General features: G+C 43.0%; 1 protein-coding gene across 5 annotated transcripts in view; it reads left to right on the top strand.

Annotated features, from left to right (window-relative positions):
* DENND2A (DENN domain containing 2A) overlaps positions 1-20,288 on the top strand; it is a 103,240-nt gene that overhangs the window by 14,022 nt on the left and 68,930 nt on the right. For 2 of the 5 annotated variants that reach the window (XM_082846978.1, XM_082846976.1), the window contains exons 2-3: positions 12,378-12,479; positions 15,490-16,656. The exons of 1 other annotated variant lie outside the window; for it this stretch is intronic. In XM_082846978.1, the coding sequence (XP_082703104.1) occupies positions 12,406-12,479; positions 15,490-16,656 (1,241 nt within the window). In that variant the 5' untranslated portion in view covers positions 12,378-12,405. Of the gene's footprint in view, positions 1-11,976; positions 12,035-12,377; positions 12,480-15,489; positions 16,657-20,288 lie in introns of all 5 variants that reach the window. 2 more of the 5 variants (XM_082846977.1, XM_082846979.1) reach the window with 2 other exon arrangements.

Below are 20,288 nucleotides of genomic sequence, written 5' to 3'. Positions count from 1 at the left end.
CCCTCCCTCCCTTCCTTCCTTCCTTCCTTCCTTCCTTCCTTCCCTCCTTCCTCCCTCCCTCCCTCTCTTCCTTCTCTCCCTCCCTTCCTTCCTTCCCTCCTTCCTCCCTCCCTCCCTCCCTTCCCTCCTCCCTCCCTCCCTCCCTCCCTTCCTTTTTTTCTAACAGTTTTATTGAGGTATAATTCACATACCAACAAAATTCATCCATTTAAAGCATACAGTTTAATGGTTTTTAGTATATCCACAGAGTGTGCAACTGTCACCAATTTTAGAACATTTTCATCACATGGCAAAAGAAACCCACACCCATTAGCCATCACCCCCAGTGCCCACTCCATCTCCTCCAGCACTAAGCAATCATCAATCTACTTTCTGTCCTGTAGATATCCCTGTTCCAGACATTTCATATAAATGGACTTACACAATTTGTGGCCTTTTGTGACTGGCTTCTATTCATTTAACATAATGTCTTCAAGGCTCAGTATGTTGTAGCATGTGTCATCATTCCTTTGATGGCTGAATATTATTTCATCATATGGGTATACCACATTTTGTTTATTCATCAGTCGATGGCATTTGGAATGTTTCCACTGTATGACCATCAAGAATAATGTGCTCTGAATGTTAGTATACAAGAACATATGTGGATATATGTCTTCATTTCTCTTGGGAGATGCGTTATTTCTAAGATTATGTTGGTAAAGTGCTTAATACAGTGCCTAACAGGTCATAGGATGTAACAGTGTTCATTTCCTTACCCTGGCCTTTCCAAAGGTTATGAATGAAAGCTATTTCCTGCTTGTTGCCCTTGGAAGAAAGGGGATCAGGCCTTCAGGTTACTGTCCCCAGGGGTACTGGCATCACTGAGTAGCAGATTCTTGCATCAGGCTTGTGAGAGGTGTCGATCGGGTGGTTCTGGTTGAAGGTACTAAGAGAACAGATAACAAGGTTTGGGGGCGAAATATAGAATTCGGAGTAGAAAGATACAAATCATAAGATTCTCTATTCTGCTACTTAAACACTGCGATCCTGCGCAAGTCTCTGAACCTTAAACTTCTCTTCAAAAATAAGCATAACAAGAATTACATCTGGAAACTGGCAGGAGGCAGGGGGCTTACGTACGTTATAATGTGTGTATGATGCGGAAATCAGGTGCTGTACAAATGTGTGATAAGATCTAGGGCTGCCATAGGGGAGAAAATCAGAATTTTGAAATTCCGTTCAAATTACAGCAGGTTCAGAAGGCATTTGGAGCTCTTTAGGGGATATGACAGATACTGGTCAGGGGCTACTGTCAACCCCTCAGGGCTGCAGCCCCTCTGTGGAGCTGGTTCTAGCCTGCAGCTGGCTTTCTGGCTCTGAGAAAGACCCAAGTCATTCTCAGTTCACCAGGGCTGCAGGCACATCAGATTCACAGTGTGATCTTACTTGAACATCTTGGGGCTATTCAGTTATTCCAGCACCATTTGTTAAAAAGTCCATCTTTTCCCTAGTGATTTAAGACGCCACCTTGATCATATATAAAGTTCTATGAATACTTAGGCCTATGTCTAGACTTTCTGTTCTATCAGTCTATTTATCTATTGTGGCAGTACCACACTGTTTTAATTATAGAGGCTTTATAGTATGTTTGAATATCTGGTAGGGGCAGTCACCTCTGCTCCTCAGCTTTTTTAATTTTTCTGTGTTTTCTTAGCTCTTCTTACACATTTGGTAATCTGGTTTTAAAGTGTTCTGTGTCCTCCTGGGAGGTCCTGGTGGAGGGTCAGGAGTGGGTTGGGGCTGAGTTGTCTTTTGGACCTGGGTGTGCTTACTTACTTCACTAAACTGGTTTTGTAAGATTCTATTTTCTTTTAGATTCATGAGCACTGAAGGCTTCTAGTGGCTGGATAGCACTCATTTTCCCTGAAGCTCCAAAAGAGCATTTTAGAATACTCTTTAATTGAGAGAGAATATTAAAATGTGGTGAATGTAGTTAGAGTATATGAGTTTTCTGTACTGTTCTTGCAACTGTTCTGTAAACTTGAAATTATTTTGAAATAAAAAAATGTAAGGTCACCATGCTTCTGGTAACATCTTGGTAAAAGCTTTCAGCAGTCTACACAAGTTGTGTTCAGATTCTGTCTTAGTTCACATCTTGATTGACTCCTGCAAGGTAATCCAGCAAATCAGTTGGGTGTAATTCCTTACAGAATCCGTGCTGCTTTTCATTCAGGAGTTTGTCCTTCCTTAAGCATTTAGCCATTTTGAGATTATGCAAACATCTTTGCCTTTCACCCATACACCCCAAAGGAAATTCAGCCCACCCTTTGAGCCCAGATCTGCAAAGGAATCTGCTGTCACCTGTTTTGCTTATCATATTGTCTTTTGTATTAAAGACATTTGTTTGCATCCCTCAGCTTTATTGAGATATAATTAACATATAACATTGTGTGAGTTTAAGGTGTACACGTGATGATTTGATATACATTTATATTGTGACATGATTACCATATACCGTTAGTGAACACATCCATCACCTCACACAGTTAACTTTTTTTTGTTTGTGTGGTGAAAACATTTAAGATCTACTCTCTTAGCAACTTCCAAGTATATAACACGATACTGTCGTGCGCATCTTATTTTCTGTATGAGAATGAAAACTCTCAGAGGGCAAGTAAATGATTTAGTTTACATTTCTCCCAGCTTCACTCAGTTCCCTGTGTGCAGTAGACACAATTATTAGTTGGAAGAATGAATTACATGACTATTTCCCTGTTAGCCATTGGTCCCCATATAATCTCTCTTTGAACCCATGGGAACATCTGTACTGGGAAGTGGTTACTGGAGATCAGGATCCAAGCCTTGGTAGTCACTAAGGGAAAGGAGGAAATGAGAATAAAGTATCACTTACCCTTTCGTTCAGGAGATACTGTGGCAAAGCCCAACAAGTAGTGGAGTGACAGGCTCAGCCGACCCGATACCCTGCAGCTGTCGTTGTAGCTGCAGAGCGACCATGTGGCCTGTTGGGGGCGCCACAGGGCAGACCCTGACTCCCGCAGGTAACAGCTGAGTTTACATTTTCCCCTGTTATTTGTGATAGTAATAATAATGCATGCTTATTACAAAAAAAATTGGAAATCTATTTTTTGTTGTTGTTGAAAATATAGATAAGTAGAACAGAAAAAAATCATTCCAAGATTCTTACTCGATGACAGCTACTGTTAATCCTTTGTTACATTTCCTTCCAGTCATTTTCTTATGTGTGAGATTTTGAGTAGGAATAGATTCCTTCCCCCTGCCCCCTTTAAAAACATGTTTTACTCATATAGTATGCAAGCTTTTGGATCCTGTTCCTTTTGGCTAACATCACAACGTGAGCATTTTTTCCATTTAGTAATAGTCTTTTTTTTTTTTTTCTGCTGTGCTGCACGCATGCAAACCAGGGATCGAACCTGTGCCCCCTGCAGTGGAAGCTCAGTCTTAACCCCTGGACCCCCAGGGAAGTCCCAATAGTCTCTTTTTTTTAGCTTGACTTTTTAATTTACTTTTTAAAAATAACAGCTTTATTGAAATATAATTCACATATAATACAATTCACCCATTTAAAGTGTACAGTTTAATGGTTTTTAGTGTATTCACAGAGTTGTTCGACCATCACCACAATCAATTTTAGAAATTTTCATCACTCCAGAAAGAAACCGCATACTCATTAGCAGTCACTCCCCATTTTCCCCACCTACCCGCTTCCAACCTAGACAACCACTAATCTACTTTCTATCTCAATAGAATTGTAGTAGTCTTAAACGTAATTTAACTTGCTATATAATATTTCACTGAAAGCTGTATTATAGTTTATATTACCATTATATTGCTTGACATTTGAGTTATTTGTGATTTTCAGTATTATAAATAATATAGCTATGAACATTTATGCATACATTTTTCCATATTTAGGATTATTCTTTAGGATAGACTCCCAAAGTAGAGAAATGTTTAATCACAGAACCATAAAAAGAGAGACCCACAAAAAAACCTTCGGTCTCCCTCCCAGCTCACTCAATTAGCAAGTGTTTATGAAATTCAGCATGGTGTAAAAGAATAAAACAATTGCTGATCTTGAAGAGCTGAACAACACTAAAAATAATCAGCTAGAGTCTAGTTCTCGTCTAGATTAGAAAATGTAATATGAAGCCACAGTGATACTGTATAAGGAGCACCAGGCTTGGGCTCAAAACATAGACTCATTCCTGACTCTACCACTTAAGAGTTGTTATATGTACTTAGACAAGTGACTTAACTTCCCTTGGTTTGATTTCCTCATCAGAAGAATGGTAGGAGCATTGACATTGACTTCTGCAGAGGTTAGAAATAAGAAGTGGCTTCTGGCCTAGCCAAGAACAGAGAGAAGGAAGAGTAAGTTTAAATGTTTGAGAGTTGAAAGAAGTTAGAACCTGACTTCTCCAAGTTTGGTGACCTGTAATACCTAAAAGAAACAAAAGGAGGTGTACTTTTTTACTTAAAAGAAATATTTACCTGAATTCAAATTTTTAAACCATATTTTTGCAGTATTAGCATATTTCATAACTCCCATAACTCCTACTTTTATGATTTATGGCAAACTCACAGTAACTTTTTCCAGAGAGGTGACTCTAGTAGTTATTAAGCATTAACTTGGGAGGGCTGACACCACTAAAACCTTATACACACAGTAGTTTAGTGTTCATATGCAAGATGGCCACCTAATTGTACTTTCTTGCTTTTTATCCTCCACAAAATGGTGAACCGAAAGGCAACATATGGAAGTATTTCCACACTGCAAGTGAGTGAGGGGAAACACATGATTTGCAAATATTGTCAAGTGAAAAATGTGTTTCCATCCTACGAAGGTGGCCAAATACATCTCTCTATGTAGGATTGTTCTGCAGGTGTGAAAAGTCCTTCCTGGGTTTACGAAAAGTGAGAATAATAAAAATCTTTCACTATCTCTGGCCTCAGGAGCATCAAAAAGTGTGGTCCAGTCTACAGCCTCAGGCTGCTCAAGCCACAGATTCCCAGTGGCTTCACTTGTCAGACAACTGACAGGTGTAGGTCAAGAAAATACTGATCAGGTTGTTCAAAGAAACTGTTATTGTCAGTAACTGGGTATTCATACTCACAGAAAGTCTTAAAATGACTCAGATTATGCTCTTGGTCTGGAGGCCATTCCTTAGAGTGAAAATGAGTCTTGCTGTTAAAGCCTGCCTGTGTAGGGACGATCTATGAAACAGCATCTTGGAGCATTTACACCTGGGCTTGAGGGACAGGAGCAACTCACTGTGTGCTGATAACACCTCCGTCGGATTTCAGAGATGCTCTGAAAAATAGGAGCAGAGAGACACACTGGAGTAAAAGACTGCCTTGCAAAGGAAGATGGCAAAGGAGAGTAGATCTGTTGCTGACTGACAATACCAGTGACAGGAAGATAAACTCTAGGGTTCAACTCTAAGCCTATGAATTCCTGGGGGAACTTATAAATGCAGATTCCAAGGCCCTCTTCTAGCAGTCTGATTCACTCAGTCTGGGGTGGGGCCAGCACTCCTCAATTTTAGCAGCTGTCCCTGCTGATTAAAAAAAATAATAATAACAGGGGACTTCCCTGGTGGCAAAGTGGTTAAGACTCCATGTTCCCAAGGCAGGGGACCTGGGTTCGATCCCTGGTCAGGGAACTAGATCCCACATGCATGCTGCAACTGAAAGTTCACATGCTACAACTAAGGAGTCCGCCTGCGCAACTAAGATCCGGCACAAGCAGCTAAATAAATAAATATTTAAAAAATAACAGCATTATTGAGATATAATTCACATACCATAAAATTCACCCCTTTAAAATACACAGTTTTTAGTGTTTTTAGCATATTAACTATTTTGTGCAACTATCACCACTAATTTTAGAACATTTTCACCACTCTCCTCCCCTGGAAAATCCGTACCTATTAGCAGTCACTCCCCACTCCCCGTCACACAGCCCCTGGCAACACTAATCTATCAATACTTTCCATCTCTATGGATTTATCTATTCTGCACATTTCATGTAGATGGAATCATGCTATATTTCTTTTGTGTCTGGGCTTTTTTCCACTTAGTATTTTTTTTACAGTTCATCATGTTGTAGCATGTAATAGTCCTTTTTTTTTAAATGGCTGAATAATATTCCATTTGTATGGCTAGACCACATTTTGTTTATCCAGTCATCTGTTGAGTATAAGAAAATGGTATATGTGTTCGCTCATTCAACAAACATCTCTTTTCTTTTTAAAAAATATTTATTTTTTAATTTAATTTTGGCGTGGGCTTTTCTCTAGTTGGTGGCGAGCAGGGGCTACTCTTCGTTGCGGTGCACGGGCTTCTCATTGCGGTGGCTTCTTTCTGGAGCACCGGCTCTAGGTGCTCGGGCTTCAGTGGCACGCAGGCTGTGGCACGCAGGCTCAGTAGTTGTGGCTCGCAGGCTCTAGAGCGAAGACTCAGTAGTTGTGGCGCACGGGCTTAGTTGCTCTGCGGCATGTGGGATCTTCCCGGACCAGGGCTTGAACCCGTGTCCCCTGCATTGGAAGGCGGATTCTTTTTTTTTTAATTTTTTTTTTGTGGTGCGCGGGCCTCTCACTGTTGTGGTCTCTTCCCGTTGCGGAGCACAGGCTCCGGACGCGCAGGCTCAGCGGCCATGGCTCACGGACCCAGCCGCTCCGCGGCATGTGGGATCTTCCCGGACCGGGGCACGAACCCGTGTCCCCTGCATCGGCAGGCGGACTCTCAACCACTGCGCCACCAGGGAAGCCCCAACAAACATTTCTTGAACACGCTTATTTGAAGGGGGAATCTTCTGGGCTTAAAGCAGAACTCTAGAAATAGAAAGACTTTGGTCGTTACCAGAAAAGCCATTAACTTGGCTCTGCCACAGGCTTTACCTGGCGTGTGTACTGAGGACCTGGAGTCTGGTCGTGGTGTGCAGGCACTGTTTAAACATTTGGTCCGAAAGTGCAGGCTGTGATTTTGCCAAATATGGCCCCCGGGTGTGGTTCTGAGGCAGCACGTAGCCTTTGGCTTCCGTTGTTACTCACCTGCTTCAGGATCCCCCATCTTCTTTCAAATGTGAAAATATTGCTGTTTTTCTGAAAATAGTCCACCCCAAAGCTGTTATGTAAAGAACTAGAGTGGCCTGTTTTAATTTTAAAAATCATTTTTGTTTGTTTGAAGATAATGAAAATGAAGCATCAAGAGGCTCAGGGAAGAGCTTCACTAAGCAGTTAGACGCAGCAAGAGTTGTGTTATGTGATTGTGCACTGTTTTGTTTTGTTTTTGTCCTTCTCAACATATTTTCTGAAAACAAACACCTTCTGGGTATGCTTGCTAATAAGAAGAATGCTCAGGGAATTCCCTGGTGGCCTAGTGGTTAGGATTCTGGGCTTTCACTGCTGTGGCCCAGGTTCAATCCCTGGTCAGGGAACTGAGGTCCTGCAAGCTGTGCAGCCAAAAAAAAAAAGGCTCAGTTGAGAAAATATTTTTGTTCTACTGTAATTGTTATAGTTTCTTCTCAGTTTTGTTGCCTGCTCTTTACAAGCTGATAAAACTAAGTTATTAGAATCATTAAAGCTGAAAAGCTTGTAGGTTTTTTGGTTTTTTAAAAATTTATTTATTTTTAAAAATAAACAAAAATTTATTTTATTATTTTTGACTGTGTTGGGTCTTCGTTGCTGCACGCAGGCTTTCTCTAGTCGCGGTGAGCAGGGGCTACTCTTCGTTGCAGTGCACGGGCTTCTCATTGCAGTGGCTTCTCGTGCAGTGTGGAGCACGGCCTCTAAGTGTGCGGGCTTCAGTAGTTGTGGCACATGGGCTCAGTAGTTGTGGCACATGGGCTCAGTAGTTGTGGCTCACGGGCTCTAGAGCGCAGGCTCAGTAGTTGTGGCCCATGGGCTAGTTGCTCTGTAGCACGTGGGATCTTCCCTGACCAGGGCTCAAACCTGTGTCCCCTGCATTGGCAGGTGGATTCTTAACCACTGCGCCACCAGAGAAGCCCTTGTAGTTTTATTTGCAACGCAAATGAAAACCACTCAAAGTTTAATTTTATTAGTATGTAATCATTTATGAACTAAACTGTATTTTTCATTCAATATTTCAAGTCTGACCATTTTATGAATCAAGTTATGTATCGTATACATTTACTTATATTTCAGAACTAACATACTAGCCTTAGAACACTAAAGGGCACTGGAAAATTATAGTTATGTATTCCTCACTCCACCTCCTCCCCTGCCCAAATTTCATTGAATATACTTATACTGTATTTTCAGTTGAGATATAATTCACATAAAATTCACCATTTAAAAGTGCACAATTGGGCTTCCCGGGTGGCACAGTGGTTAAGAATCCGCCTGCCAATGCAGGGGACACGGGTTCAAGCCCTGGTCCAGGAAGATCCCACATGACACAGAACAGCTAAGCCTGTGTGCCACAACTACTGAAGCCCGAGCACCTAGAGCCGGTGTTCCAGAACAAGAGAAGCCACTGCAATGAGAAGCCCGCGCACCGCAACGAAGAGTAGCCCCCGCTCGCCGCAACTAGAGAAAAGCCTGCACGCAGCAATGAAGACCCAACGCAGCCCCCCCCCCCAAAAAGTGCACAATTTAGGGACTTGTAATGTATTCACTGTGTTGTGCAGCTATCATCACTATCTAGTTCCAGAACATTTCTATCATCCCCAAAAGAAACCTTTACCTGTTAGTAATCATCCCAATTCCACTTCCCTCTATGGGTTTACCTATTCCGGACATTTCATATAAATACAATCATACAGTATTCCTTTTGTATCTGGCTTTTTTCATGTAGTGTGTTTTCAAGGTTCAGCCATACTGTAGCATGTAATGGTCCTTTGTTCCTTTTTAAGATTGAGCTGAATAACATTATACTATATGGCTAGACCACATTTTGTTTGTTTATCCATTCATCCATTGATCGACATTTCCAGATTTCATTTTTTATTTAAATCACTGTTTTTGTTTTATGATTTGGGGAAAATCAGTTCTTCCTGCTCCCACCCCCACCATGTCCTGTGGCTTAAACATGTCCAGGGTTTTTTTATAGCAGTCCCTAAACCAGTACTATCCAAACTTCTTCTTGTAAGTGACCTTGATTGCAAAATTTCTGTAGACCATGTATCACCTCCCTGTTCCCCACATAAAAACCCCACCAGAGCTAATAGGAAGAAGGTTATTACTGTTGGTGATATCAGCAATCCATGGCATCCTATATACTTCTTTTTAAAATATCATAAATGGATAATTAATGCCCAGAACAAAATATGAACAATGCTTTATTATAAGTAGAAGCACTCTAAGAGGCCAAGCCTCAGACCATGAGTAGCTGTGTTACTGGGCTCCTGGTATTTAAGACTATGCTAGCTTCACCAGGTGGTGTTTCCTGCCTGCCTTTGCTGGTTCCTCAAATGGCAATGGAGGGAGGAGAGCAGGCAGGCATGGGCCAGATTCTAAAGGAGTTACCATCTCCCCGCTAGCACTCCTCGCTTCTCTCCACACAGGGCTGCTCCCCTCCCTCCTTCAGGCACTCTCAGGCTCTCCTGTAAGAACTGCTCTCGGGAAAAGATCTGATATGTCAACTGCCTCCTTCCTACTTGTGGAGAAACACTTTATATCTGTTTTAAAATCTTGACCCTTTTGGGGGGAAATACTTGTTTTTAAATTAATGATCTCACATTTAGTACCCCAGGCCCCTTTAAAAAAATAGTGTTTTCAGAAATCAGGCTGGAATTTCAAGCCTTAGTGGGTAAACTTGAAGGAGTCACAAAATAATATAGCATTTTGATCTAGTAGTGTCAGTCTGGAGCAATTAAATTTTCTGTGGGCTTTTAAGACTGGCCAGAAGTATCTCACTATAATCTGTCTCTTTCTCTCTCTTGAAAAAGTAAAAAGGTAATTCAGAGAAGTAATTAGGAGTAACATGTTGAGATGTTAGAAGGGAGTTCCTAACATTAAAAGCTGAAAAGACTCTCCCACCACTTCTTCTTTTCTTTTTTTTTTTTTTTTTAATTAGATATCTTCCCGGACCGGGGTATGAACCCGTGTCCCCTGCATTGGCAGGCGGACTTCCAACCACTGCACCACCAGGGAAGCCCCTCCCACCACTTCTTAACTTCACCTGATCCCTCCAATCAACTTGACATTGATTTCCAAAGAGAACCTTTGAGTCAAGAACAGATTTTACAGTATTCACTTTAGCAAGAAGAAAAACAAAACTTGATTATGGGCTAGACTGATAAACATAATCAGCTATAGATATCGGCATTTACAAAATATCTTCTTCAATTTGTAAGACAGTTTAAAAAACTTGCGGGAATGTTTGAATATTCAAAAAACATAAGAACTTTCATGGACCACACTTTGGGAAACAGCTCCATCTTGTATTCCCAGACCTATAAAGTGATAGAGAAGTTTATCTTGGTAATTTAAGTCACAGAGTTCTCCCACGTAGCAAATTAGGCTAGGCTTGTCACCTAATTAATGACCTTTAAACATCAGAGACAAAAGGGAAGTGTCAAAGTTTTGTGGGAGCAGCATTTTCCATTCTTCTGTGAATTTAGAAATGTTGGTGAGCTGATTGCTGAGTGTGCCTTGGGTTCTATGCCCCCTCAGTTCCAGCCCCTTAAGCCCACTTGAACTTGCTTCTCAGACTGTGGTATCAGCTGTTTCTCTAGAGACTGTGGTTTTCGGACTGGAAGTTATTACTGCCTGATGGGAATCAAGTTCACTTAAGTACCATGTTGTTTAAGTGCTTCTCGGGATCTTTAACCTCAGAGTTCATCCATGGTTCTCTGTGCATTAGACACAGCGCGCTTTGTGCTTTTTGAAAAAGCTATGGCTTCCTAGGAAGTATAAGGAAACCGTTCCCTTGAGGAGAGAGGGGGTTATGGGGCTGATCGTGACCCAAGCGCAGTCCCGGTGCTCTCCCCAGGGGCAGACATCATGTCTTACTCATCCTTGAGTGCCCAGAGCATTCTGCACAGGGCCTGGCACCTATTCAGAGAGCCAGTGAAAGAGGATGCCAGCTCGAAAGAAGAGGGTGAGTGGGGAGAGTTGCTGCTCACGCGGAGCAAGGCTGCATCTCTGTGGGCTTGGTCTGTGTGGAGGCAGAGTGCAGACGTGCGGAGAGCAGCGGGGAGTGGCTGCTACCCTTGAGTCCCATGGGGCCTCTGCCAGATGCAGGACAGAAGAGCAGTGTCTGTCAGCCCAGCCGCATAGAAGGCTCCAGAAGCTTTGCTGAGCTTAGGAGAGGGGCAGTGAGTTCCTTCCTGTCCCTGAAAGGCCTCTCAGGGCTCTTTTCCCTAACGGAGGGGAGAGACCTGGGGCCTGGCTTCTTTGAAGAACTGGGCTTGCTTTCAACACTGACATACCCCAAAATGCAGGGTGCCCCTCACTGGAAACGGGGACCACCAGGTTCTGTGGGCAGGCCCAAGCTCCGTCCTTCTCCCACAGTTTCTCTAGAGGTTTTTTCAGCTCGCCGTTTCCTAACCTCCCTCTTCTTTAATTTGTTGTCCATGTTCACTCTTCTCTTTTTCTTTCTCCCTCTAGCCTCCCTCTCCTTGTCCCCAAGAGGTACATGCATGTCTTAAAGCCTAGCCCTTTGATTTCTTGCGGGGAGGGGTTGCCTAGGCCAAGAAACGATCATTAAAATACCTGCACATCCTAGTAGTTAGAAAACTACTAGTCAGGTAAACCTTCCTGAGCGAGGGGATAGGAATCCTGGAAGCTTGAGGAGGAGGTGGGAGAGGGATTCCTGGGAGGTTCAGTGGAAAAGACGTGAATCTATGTACAGGGCTCCAAAGACAGTGTGGGTTTACACCCAGCATGGGGGCAGCAGAAGAGTAGAGTAGCTCTGGGTAGGTATTTCCACTTTAGCAGGTGGTTTATTTCTTGTTTCAAATAAAGTAATAGTTCTTCTCTTCTTTAGGGGCTGTTAGCTCATCACATGTTCTTACAGAGCCTTGAAAAAGTGTCAACTTGTGCTGGTATTTATGTTTTAGTTTCTAAGGTTATACGTTTTCTTAAAAATTTTGGTTACATTATCTAAAAGACACACACACACACACACACACACACACACACACACACACACACACACACACACACACACACACACACACACACGAGAAGTGCTGGCATGGGGTCTGAATCTGGGTGGACCTCAGGATTCTGTGCCTTTGACCCAACCCCTTCCTGGGTCAAGATTCTGTATGGTGCATCTCTGTCACCCTCTACTCCTGGGTGGAATCCACCAGAGATAAATAGTTTGGGGTGTGGGCCCTAGAGTTGCTGCCATGGCTCACTGAGTGTGCATCCCTGTTCCCCCAGGCGACTTGGAGCTCCTCTCGGTGCTGACATGATGACAGTGTGCAGGCCAGCCAAGGGCAGCCACAGCCAGACTGAAAACCTGGGCCACAAATTGGCTGACAAGTAAGAACTTTTCTCCCCCAGGAATGCAGAAGTTGGCCCGGATTCTCAGTCTCCTTCCTTTTTCTACTGCCTTTCCCTCCTCACTAACCCTGCCTCCCTGAACTAAGGAGGCATTCTTTTCCAAGTCTTGGTGGTGAGCCTCCTATAAATCATCCCCATGCACTGCGTTCAGTCAGCAACCCAAGACCAGAGTGGTCAAGGAAAGGCCTTCCTGGTGCCCAGTGTTCCACTTCAGGCCCTATCCCCATGTATGCCTTCCAGTCCAGGGTTTATTTTTCTAACTACTAGGATGTGCAGGTATTTTAATTATCGTTGAGCCCTAAAGCTTTGCAGCTGCCTCTGTCCACATAGCCTGCTTTATATTAGCAGGGTTGTTTTCTCCCCAGATGGAGCCCTTTCCTCTGATACCCTGTCTCACATTCTGCAATGGAATTAGCAATTGCTGAGCTGTTCACAGATCACTGAGCTGTTCACAGCTATGCATCCCAGTCCAGAGCCCCTTCTGGGGCCACAGAATCCTGGAAACAGGAACTCGAGAACTTCTTGGGTACAGCAACCATGTGGAGAAGGCACTCTGCCCCTGGTTTCATCATCCTTGCCGCTCTTGCTTGAGCTTTTTAATTCCAGCGTGGTTTTCTAGCAAGCTAGCCTTTCTCCTCTTCAGCTTTTAGATGGGGCCTCAGTGATTGTGAAGCTGCTCCAGTTGTCTGGGATCTTAGACAATAACTACAATCATTATAATAACACTAGTTACCATTTATTGCCATCAAGACTTATAATGTGTGCTGTGCTCTGGGCACATTACATATATTAACACAACCATTCATTCATTGACTACCTACTATGTACTGGTCACAGCAAACAAGATAAATTTGGCCTCTGCACCAATAAAATCCAGTGTTCTCATTTTAAAGTGAAAAAAAATGAAGCCAAGGTCCACACCCAGGTCCCTCTAACTCTAAAGCCATATATTTATCTACTGTCAATATTTTTTAACAGTACATAGGATATTTATGATTATATATTATATCATCAATTCTCACTAAGTGTGAACTAACCTGAGTTGTGTGTTTATGTGTCCTGTTTCTTCATCTTGCCTCTAGCACAATGAGAGCAAGGACTTAAATTTCTGTCTTTTGAACTCTCAGTAAAATAACAAACTGGTTCTGACTAAAATTTGAATTCATGCTAATATCCTCAGTGGTGACAGGACCATTACAAAAGGATTTCTTTTTTGTAAGCGCTCTGTTATGAATGCTAATTGATTATTTAAACAAGGAATTCTGCTTTGATAGCCATATTTAACATATGAAAATTTGTTTGCAATTTCACAAGCTTCTGGTCTATGCTGAGCAACCAAGAACAACGACATCATTTACATGTTAATGTCCCAATCCTGGGAGAAGTCTTTACATAAACAACCGTTAGTCTCTGGAATAGCAAGCTAGCTAGTAACAGTATGCATGAAATTGCTAATTATTCATCCTTCACGTGAACCTTAACTGGAGTTTCCATATAGTCAGATCTATATATTCAGAAAACATGCACCATGAAGTCGGTCCATGCATGTTTGCTAATCTTGGCACATTTAAGGTCCCTGTGCTCCGTCATGACCTTTGCTGGTGGACGAATGCTTTGCATTTCAAAACACAGATACTCCCATTCTCATTAGAATAGCTTCAAATGTTCTGTTTTTCTTTCAAAATAATTTTTAACATCTTTGTGGCACTAACTCATCTCCTAAAGTCACGTATGGAGGCCTATATCCCCACACGTACGTGCTAGGCCAGAACTTTCTGCAATGATGGAAATGTTCTTCTGCATCCAATACAGTGACCGTTAGCCACACATGGCTACTGAGTACTTGACATATGGCTGCTGCAACTGAGGAAGAGGAGCTTTAATTTAATTTGATTTTAGTTCAAATAGCCACATGTAGCTAGTGGCTACTATATCGGACAGTGCAGTTCCAGGCTATGCGAGAAATCTGAATCTGCTTGTTTACTCACTTATTCACTCAACAAATATTTATTGACCACCTACTCTGCCGGATGTTGTTCTGGGTGCCAGGGATGTAGCAGTAGCCAAAACAGGCCACAGTTCAAAACAAAACAAAACAATCCCTGTCCTCACGGAGAGACCAGTCTAGTAGGGCTCACATTCTAGAGGAGGTTCCATTCAAATGCAGCCAACATTCTAGAGGAGGTTCCATTCAAATGCAGCCAATCATTGTGGCTTTACCCACTCAGATCAGGACAATTTATCAAACCCAGTATTAGGAAAAACTTCATGACTTGTGGCATTGTTTTAGTCATTCCAAAAGATCATCTGTTGGTATAATCTTCTATCTCATGAAACTTCTCCTATTTTCATCAGGGGAAAAAGCAAATATGGGACTTCTCTAGTGGTCCAGTGGTTAAGGCTCCACGCTCCCAATGCAGGGTCCCAGGTTCGATCCCTGGTCTGGGAACTAGATCCCACATGCCGCAACTAAGAGCCCACATGCTGCAGTGAAGATCCCGCACGTGGCAACTAAGACCCAGTGCAGCCAAATAAATAAATACATACATACATAAATAAATAAAATACTAAAAAAAGCTAATGACAACTACCATTTACTGTACACTCACACCATACTAGATGCTTTATGTGAGCTAGCTTATTAAATGTTTACAGCCACCCTGTTAGATATGTTTATTATTCCCATTTCACATATGAGGAAACTGAGGTTTAGAGAAGTTAAGCAACTTACCCAAGGTCACATAGCTGGTCGATGGTTGAATTAGGATTTAAACCCAAGTCTATTGGACTCCACAATCCAATAGCTCCTTTCATTTCACCGTGCTGTCTCCCCAAGAAAAACATAAAGTGATTTTTTTAATGGTGGTTTCAGTGTGTGTGGCTTGCAACTAGTATGTAACATCTATATCTAAGTTCTAGCAAATCTGAATGACTAGTTAAGAACAATAACCAAGAATTCCTGCACTCAGTGTTTGTCTTTCTTGTTCAGGGTCAAGGTGGAAGGTCCAAAGGCTGGGGAAGACCCTCAAAGGCAGCCGTTTAGGTCCTCCATTCCTTTCCTAGAGACTGATCAGGACTCACCCTTCCGAAGAAGCCCGCTGGAGAGCCTCTATAACCTGATGCTAGAGCCAAGAGTGGACTGTTTTCAGCAGAACATGTTCAGCTCAAATATGATCATCAGCGACCCAGCTTCAGATCTCGGCACTAAAGGAGCCAGCAGGGCCGGCAAGAGGCAGCTAAGCAGTGTTCAGAATCCCTGCCCTCCTGCCCGAGGCGGGGCCTGGCACAAGTCCCTCAGCATAAAGGACAAGATATCAGAATGGGAAGGGAAAAAGGAGTTGCCCACTCCTGCCCCTGGCAGGAAAGCAGATGGGCAAGAGGATTACCTGATGTCATGTGTGATGGAGAGGAGAAGCAGCAGCGATGGTTCGAGGACTCGGGTCACAGAGGCTCAGAACGGAACAAGGCTGGACGCAGAGAGTAGAGAGGATGAGAGGAATAAAGGGGTCGTGAAAGTTGGGGCACAGGATGCAGAGCAGAGGCAAGACCTGAGCCAGCCAGCCCGGGAGCTGGCTCCTAGCTTGGGAAGAGGCCGGGAGCCCAGGCTTGGCAAACAGCGCTTTCAGAATGATAGCCTGTCTGTGCTGAAGCAGGTGGAGAAACTTGAGCAGGCTCTGAAGGATGGGTCTGCAGGGTTGGATCCCCAGCTACCTGGCACCTGTTATTCCCCACACTGCCTGCTGGACAAGGCCGAAGAGGGGCCCACCCTTCCTGAGAACCGTGGGGGTGGGAGTGTCTCAGAATTCAGGGCCCACCGCTTGGACCTGGAAGGCAGGGAGCCCGCCCCTGAGGCCACAGAGGAAAGGAAGGGCTTGTGCGGGAGGCCCTGTGACCAGAGGCTGGAGAGTGTGTACAGGGGCTCGGAGGACTCCCCCACAAGACCCTTCATCAACCCCCCGCCCAAACCCCGGAGAACTTTCAAACATGATGGCGAAGGGGACAAGGATGGGAACCCAGGCATCAGCTTCCAGAAAGATAAAAGGAACCTGCCTCCTCTGCCCTCTCTACCAGCCCCGCCCCTGCCCTCCTCTCCCCCGCCTTCCTCTGTGAACAGGAGACTGTGGAGCGGGAGACCGAAGGCCAGTGCTGACCACAGGTAGGTGACTGGTGGCTGTCAGCTGGAGCCCTTTAGGCCGCACTGCAACTGTCTGTTCTCAGCCTAATTATTTATTTTATTAAATTGTTGGATCTTGTAGTTAGTTGAGACTGTTCATAGCTTAAGATGGTTCACTGATTAAACCTGAAAACGTAACTGTTACAGGTGTTTTGTATTAGTTCCTTGTCTTCAAAAAAGAGTATTGGCCTTGAAAAATCACCCTTTGAATGTGATGAGTGCTTGTAATTCAGACAGTAACCAACAGTTAAATGAAAACTTGTATTGACACTGGCCATCTACTAATTGGTGCTAATTGATGTTCATTCTGCTACTACCATCCCCACCTGGTGCGTGGTGCCGGGAGTCTTTCCCAGCTCTTCCTTTCATGTTTTTTCTTGGTACGGGCTCTAGAAACACACTGCCTGGCCTACCCTGGCCCTATCATGGTCTATCTAAGTGACTTTGAACAAGTTACTTAACCTCTCGAGGCCTCAGTTTTCTCATTTATGCGTATAGATGCACACACGGTAAATATTTTATAATATTAAAATAACACCTTAGGTAATAAAACATGTGAATGCTTGAAGGTAAAATCTGTGCTTTGGAAACAATTTCTTTTCTGTTTTGAAACCTAATTTCTTGTCTATTTCTGTAATGTGCTAATTGGTTTGATACCTGCTAATCTGAAAACCAGCTACTGAGAAAAACTCCTCTGAGCAGTTGCCTGTACCTGCTGTCATCACTTCTTCCCCTCCTGTGTTTATCTTGACTCACTGCAGTTGGGCTTTTGCCACTTACGCTGGAACTGCTCTAGGCCGAGTCACCTACCACCTCCATCTTGCTAAATACGGTTGCCAGTTCTCTGTTCTTTCCTTGATTGACCTCTCTTAGCATTTGAGAACCAACTTGACTCGCACCACCTTGAAATACTATGTTCACTAGGCTTCTAGGCCACCAGCTTTCCTGATAGCCCTACTTCACTGGCTGCTCCTCCTCAGCTCCATTTTCCTCTCCCTCTACATGTCGGAATAACACCCCCCAACCCATCTACACGCCATCCCGGGATCATGTCACCTCTCCTCCATTTACACTCACTCCCTTAAATGATCTCACCCAGTCCCATGGTTTTAAGTGTCAGGTTACATGCTTATGATTCTCAGATATATATCTCCAGCCCTGACTCTCCCCCAGCCTCAGGTTTGTATAGTCCTCTCATGCTTGGGTCTCCATTTGGTTATCTAATAGCTTGGACTTAACACGTCTAAACCTAAATTCTCAATCCAGGCCACTACTAACGGTCTCTTCCCAAAATAGATGCTATCTTATTAAGTGGTATCACCCTTTATTTTGCTTACGCCAAAAACCTAAGAGTCATTTGTGATTTCTCTCTTTTTCACATACCCCCAATCTAATTCATCAGCAAGTCCTTCGGTTCTAGTTTTAAACATTTTCTTAAAGCTGACTACATCTCCTCCACTGCCACCACCTTAGTCATTTTGTATCCACCCCCAGCGTTCTTCTCCTCAGCAGCCAGAGGAGTCTTCTAGAAATACAGATTTGATCATGTCAGTCCCCTGCTCAACATGGTCTGTCAGGTAGGATTCTTTGGGTGCCAGAAATGTAATGTCTTATGTTCTCTTACAGGGGAAAAAAGTTTGGGTATTCTAGAATTTCTAGAAACACACACACATATATATTATATCCTTTAAAAAATGAAATCATGCTCTATATCGACTGTTTTTTACTTAGGATCTCATTGAGATATTTCAGTGGTTCCACTTTCCTTTTTTTTTTCACCTTCCTTTTTTAACTGCCATCTTTACAGCACCTGGCTAAACCATATTTTATTTAGCCATTCCCCTAGTGATTTACACCTAGGTTGTTTCCAGTTTACAAATAACGCTGTGATGAACACAGCGTTGTTGTGTGACATTGGACAAGCTCCTAAATTTGTCTGAGCCTCATTTTACTGATTTGTAAAATGGAGATGTATAATTATCTCCATGTGACCACTTCATAGCTTTGTTGTGAAGATTGGATGAGTAAATATTTGTAAACATAAGTTAAAACAGAGCCTGGCATATAGTAAATGATCAATAAATGTTAGCTGTTATTTTTTTCTTGCTCTATTCTGTTTAATTAATCAGGGTACCTATTTCTTTTCTTTTTTTTAGGATGTTGGGGGTAGGAGTTTAGTAATTTATTTATTTATTTTTGCTGTGTTGGGTCTTCGTTTCTGTGCGAGGGCTTTCTCTAGTTGTGGCAAGTGGGGACCACTCTTCATTGTAGTGTGTGGGCCTCTGACTATCGCGGCCTCTCTTGTTGCGGAGCACAGGCTCCAGACGCGCAGGCTCAGTAGTTGTGGCTCATGGGCCTAGTTGCTCCGCGGCATATGGGATCCTCCCAGACCAGGGCTCGAACCCGTGTCCCCTGCATTAACAGGCAGATTCTCAACCACTGCGCCACCAGGGAAGCCCAGGGTACCTATTTCTTTTCTAGGACCAAACTGTTTTAATTATTTTAACCTCATAATCTGTTTTATTTATTTATTTTAATTAATTATTTTAATTAATTATTTTAATTAATTTTTGGCTGCATTGGGTCTTCATTGCTGCACGCAGGCTTTCTCTAGTTGCAGCGAGCAGGGGCTACTCTTTGTTGCAGTGCGCGGGCTTCTCATTGCAGTGGCTTCTCGTTGCAGAGCACGGGCTTTAGGCACACGGGCTTCAGTAGCTGTGGTGTGTGGGCTCTAGAGTGCAGGCTCAGTAGTTGTGGCACATGGGCTTAGTTGCTCTGCGGCATGGGAGATCTTCCCAGACCAGGGATCAAACCCGTGTCCCCTGCACTGGCAGGTGGCTTCTTAACCACTGTGCCACCAGGGAAGTCCCTGTTTGGGTAGAGAATTTTTAATTGACAATATTTTTCTTTCAGCCTTTTGAATATGTGATCCCAATACCTTCTGGCCTCCATAGTTTCTATTAGAAATCAAATAATCTTATTGAAGATCCCTTGTATGTGAGGAGTTAGGGCCTTCAGTAGTTGTGGCACGTGGACTCAGTAGTTGTGGCTTGTGGACTCTAGAGCGCAGGCTCAGTAGTTGTGGCACATGGGCTTAGTTGCTCTGTGGCATGTGGGGTCTTCCCGGACCAGAGCTCGAACCCGTGTCCCTGCATTGGCAGGCAGATTCTTAACCACTGTGCCACCAGGGAAGTCCCCTCATAATCTGTTTTAATATCTAGTAGAGCTTACAGAAATTTCTTACTGTTGCTAATAATTAGTGGATTCTTTTGGACATGCTACATATACTACCATGTAATACACACACAAATGATCATTTGGTCTCCTTTTTAATAATTATAAACCTCTTATTTATTTCCTAATTATTCTCCTTATTCAAAAAATGTCTTAAATATTCTGATGTCTTTTCCTAAATGGTCTATATTACTATCAAATTTCACACACACACGAAATATGTCAGCTTTTAATTGGGATTCTATACGTTTGCTAAGTTTATTCCTAAGTATTTTATTCTTTTGTTGCCATTGTTAATGTAACCTTTTTTCTCATTATATGGTCTTTGTATTTAAGAAAATATTTATTTTTCTATATTATTCATTTAAAAGACTCCTTAA

Source organism: Leucopleurus acutus, assembly GCF_964270905.1.
Source record: "Leucopleurus acutus genome assembly, chromosome: 9".
Lineage (NCBI taxonomy): Eukaryota > Metazoa > Chordata > Mammalia > Artiodactyla > Delphinidae > Leucopleurus > Leucopleurus acutus.
The sequence above is the reverse complement of the archived record's forward strand: the minus strand, read 5'-3'. Positions and strand labels throughout refer to the sequence as shown.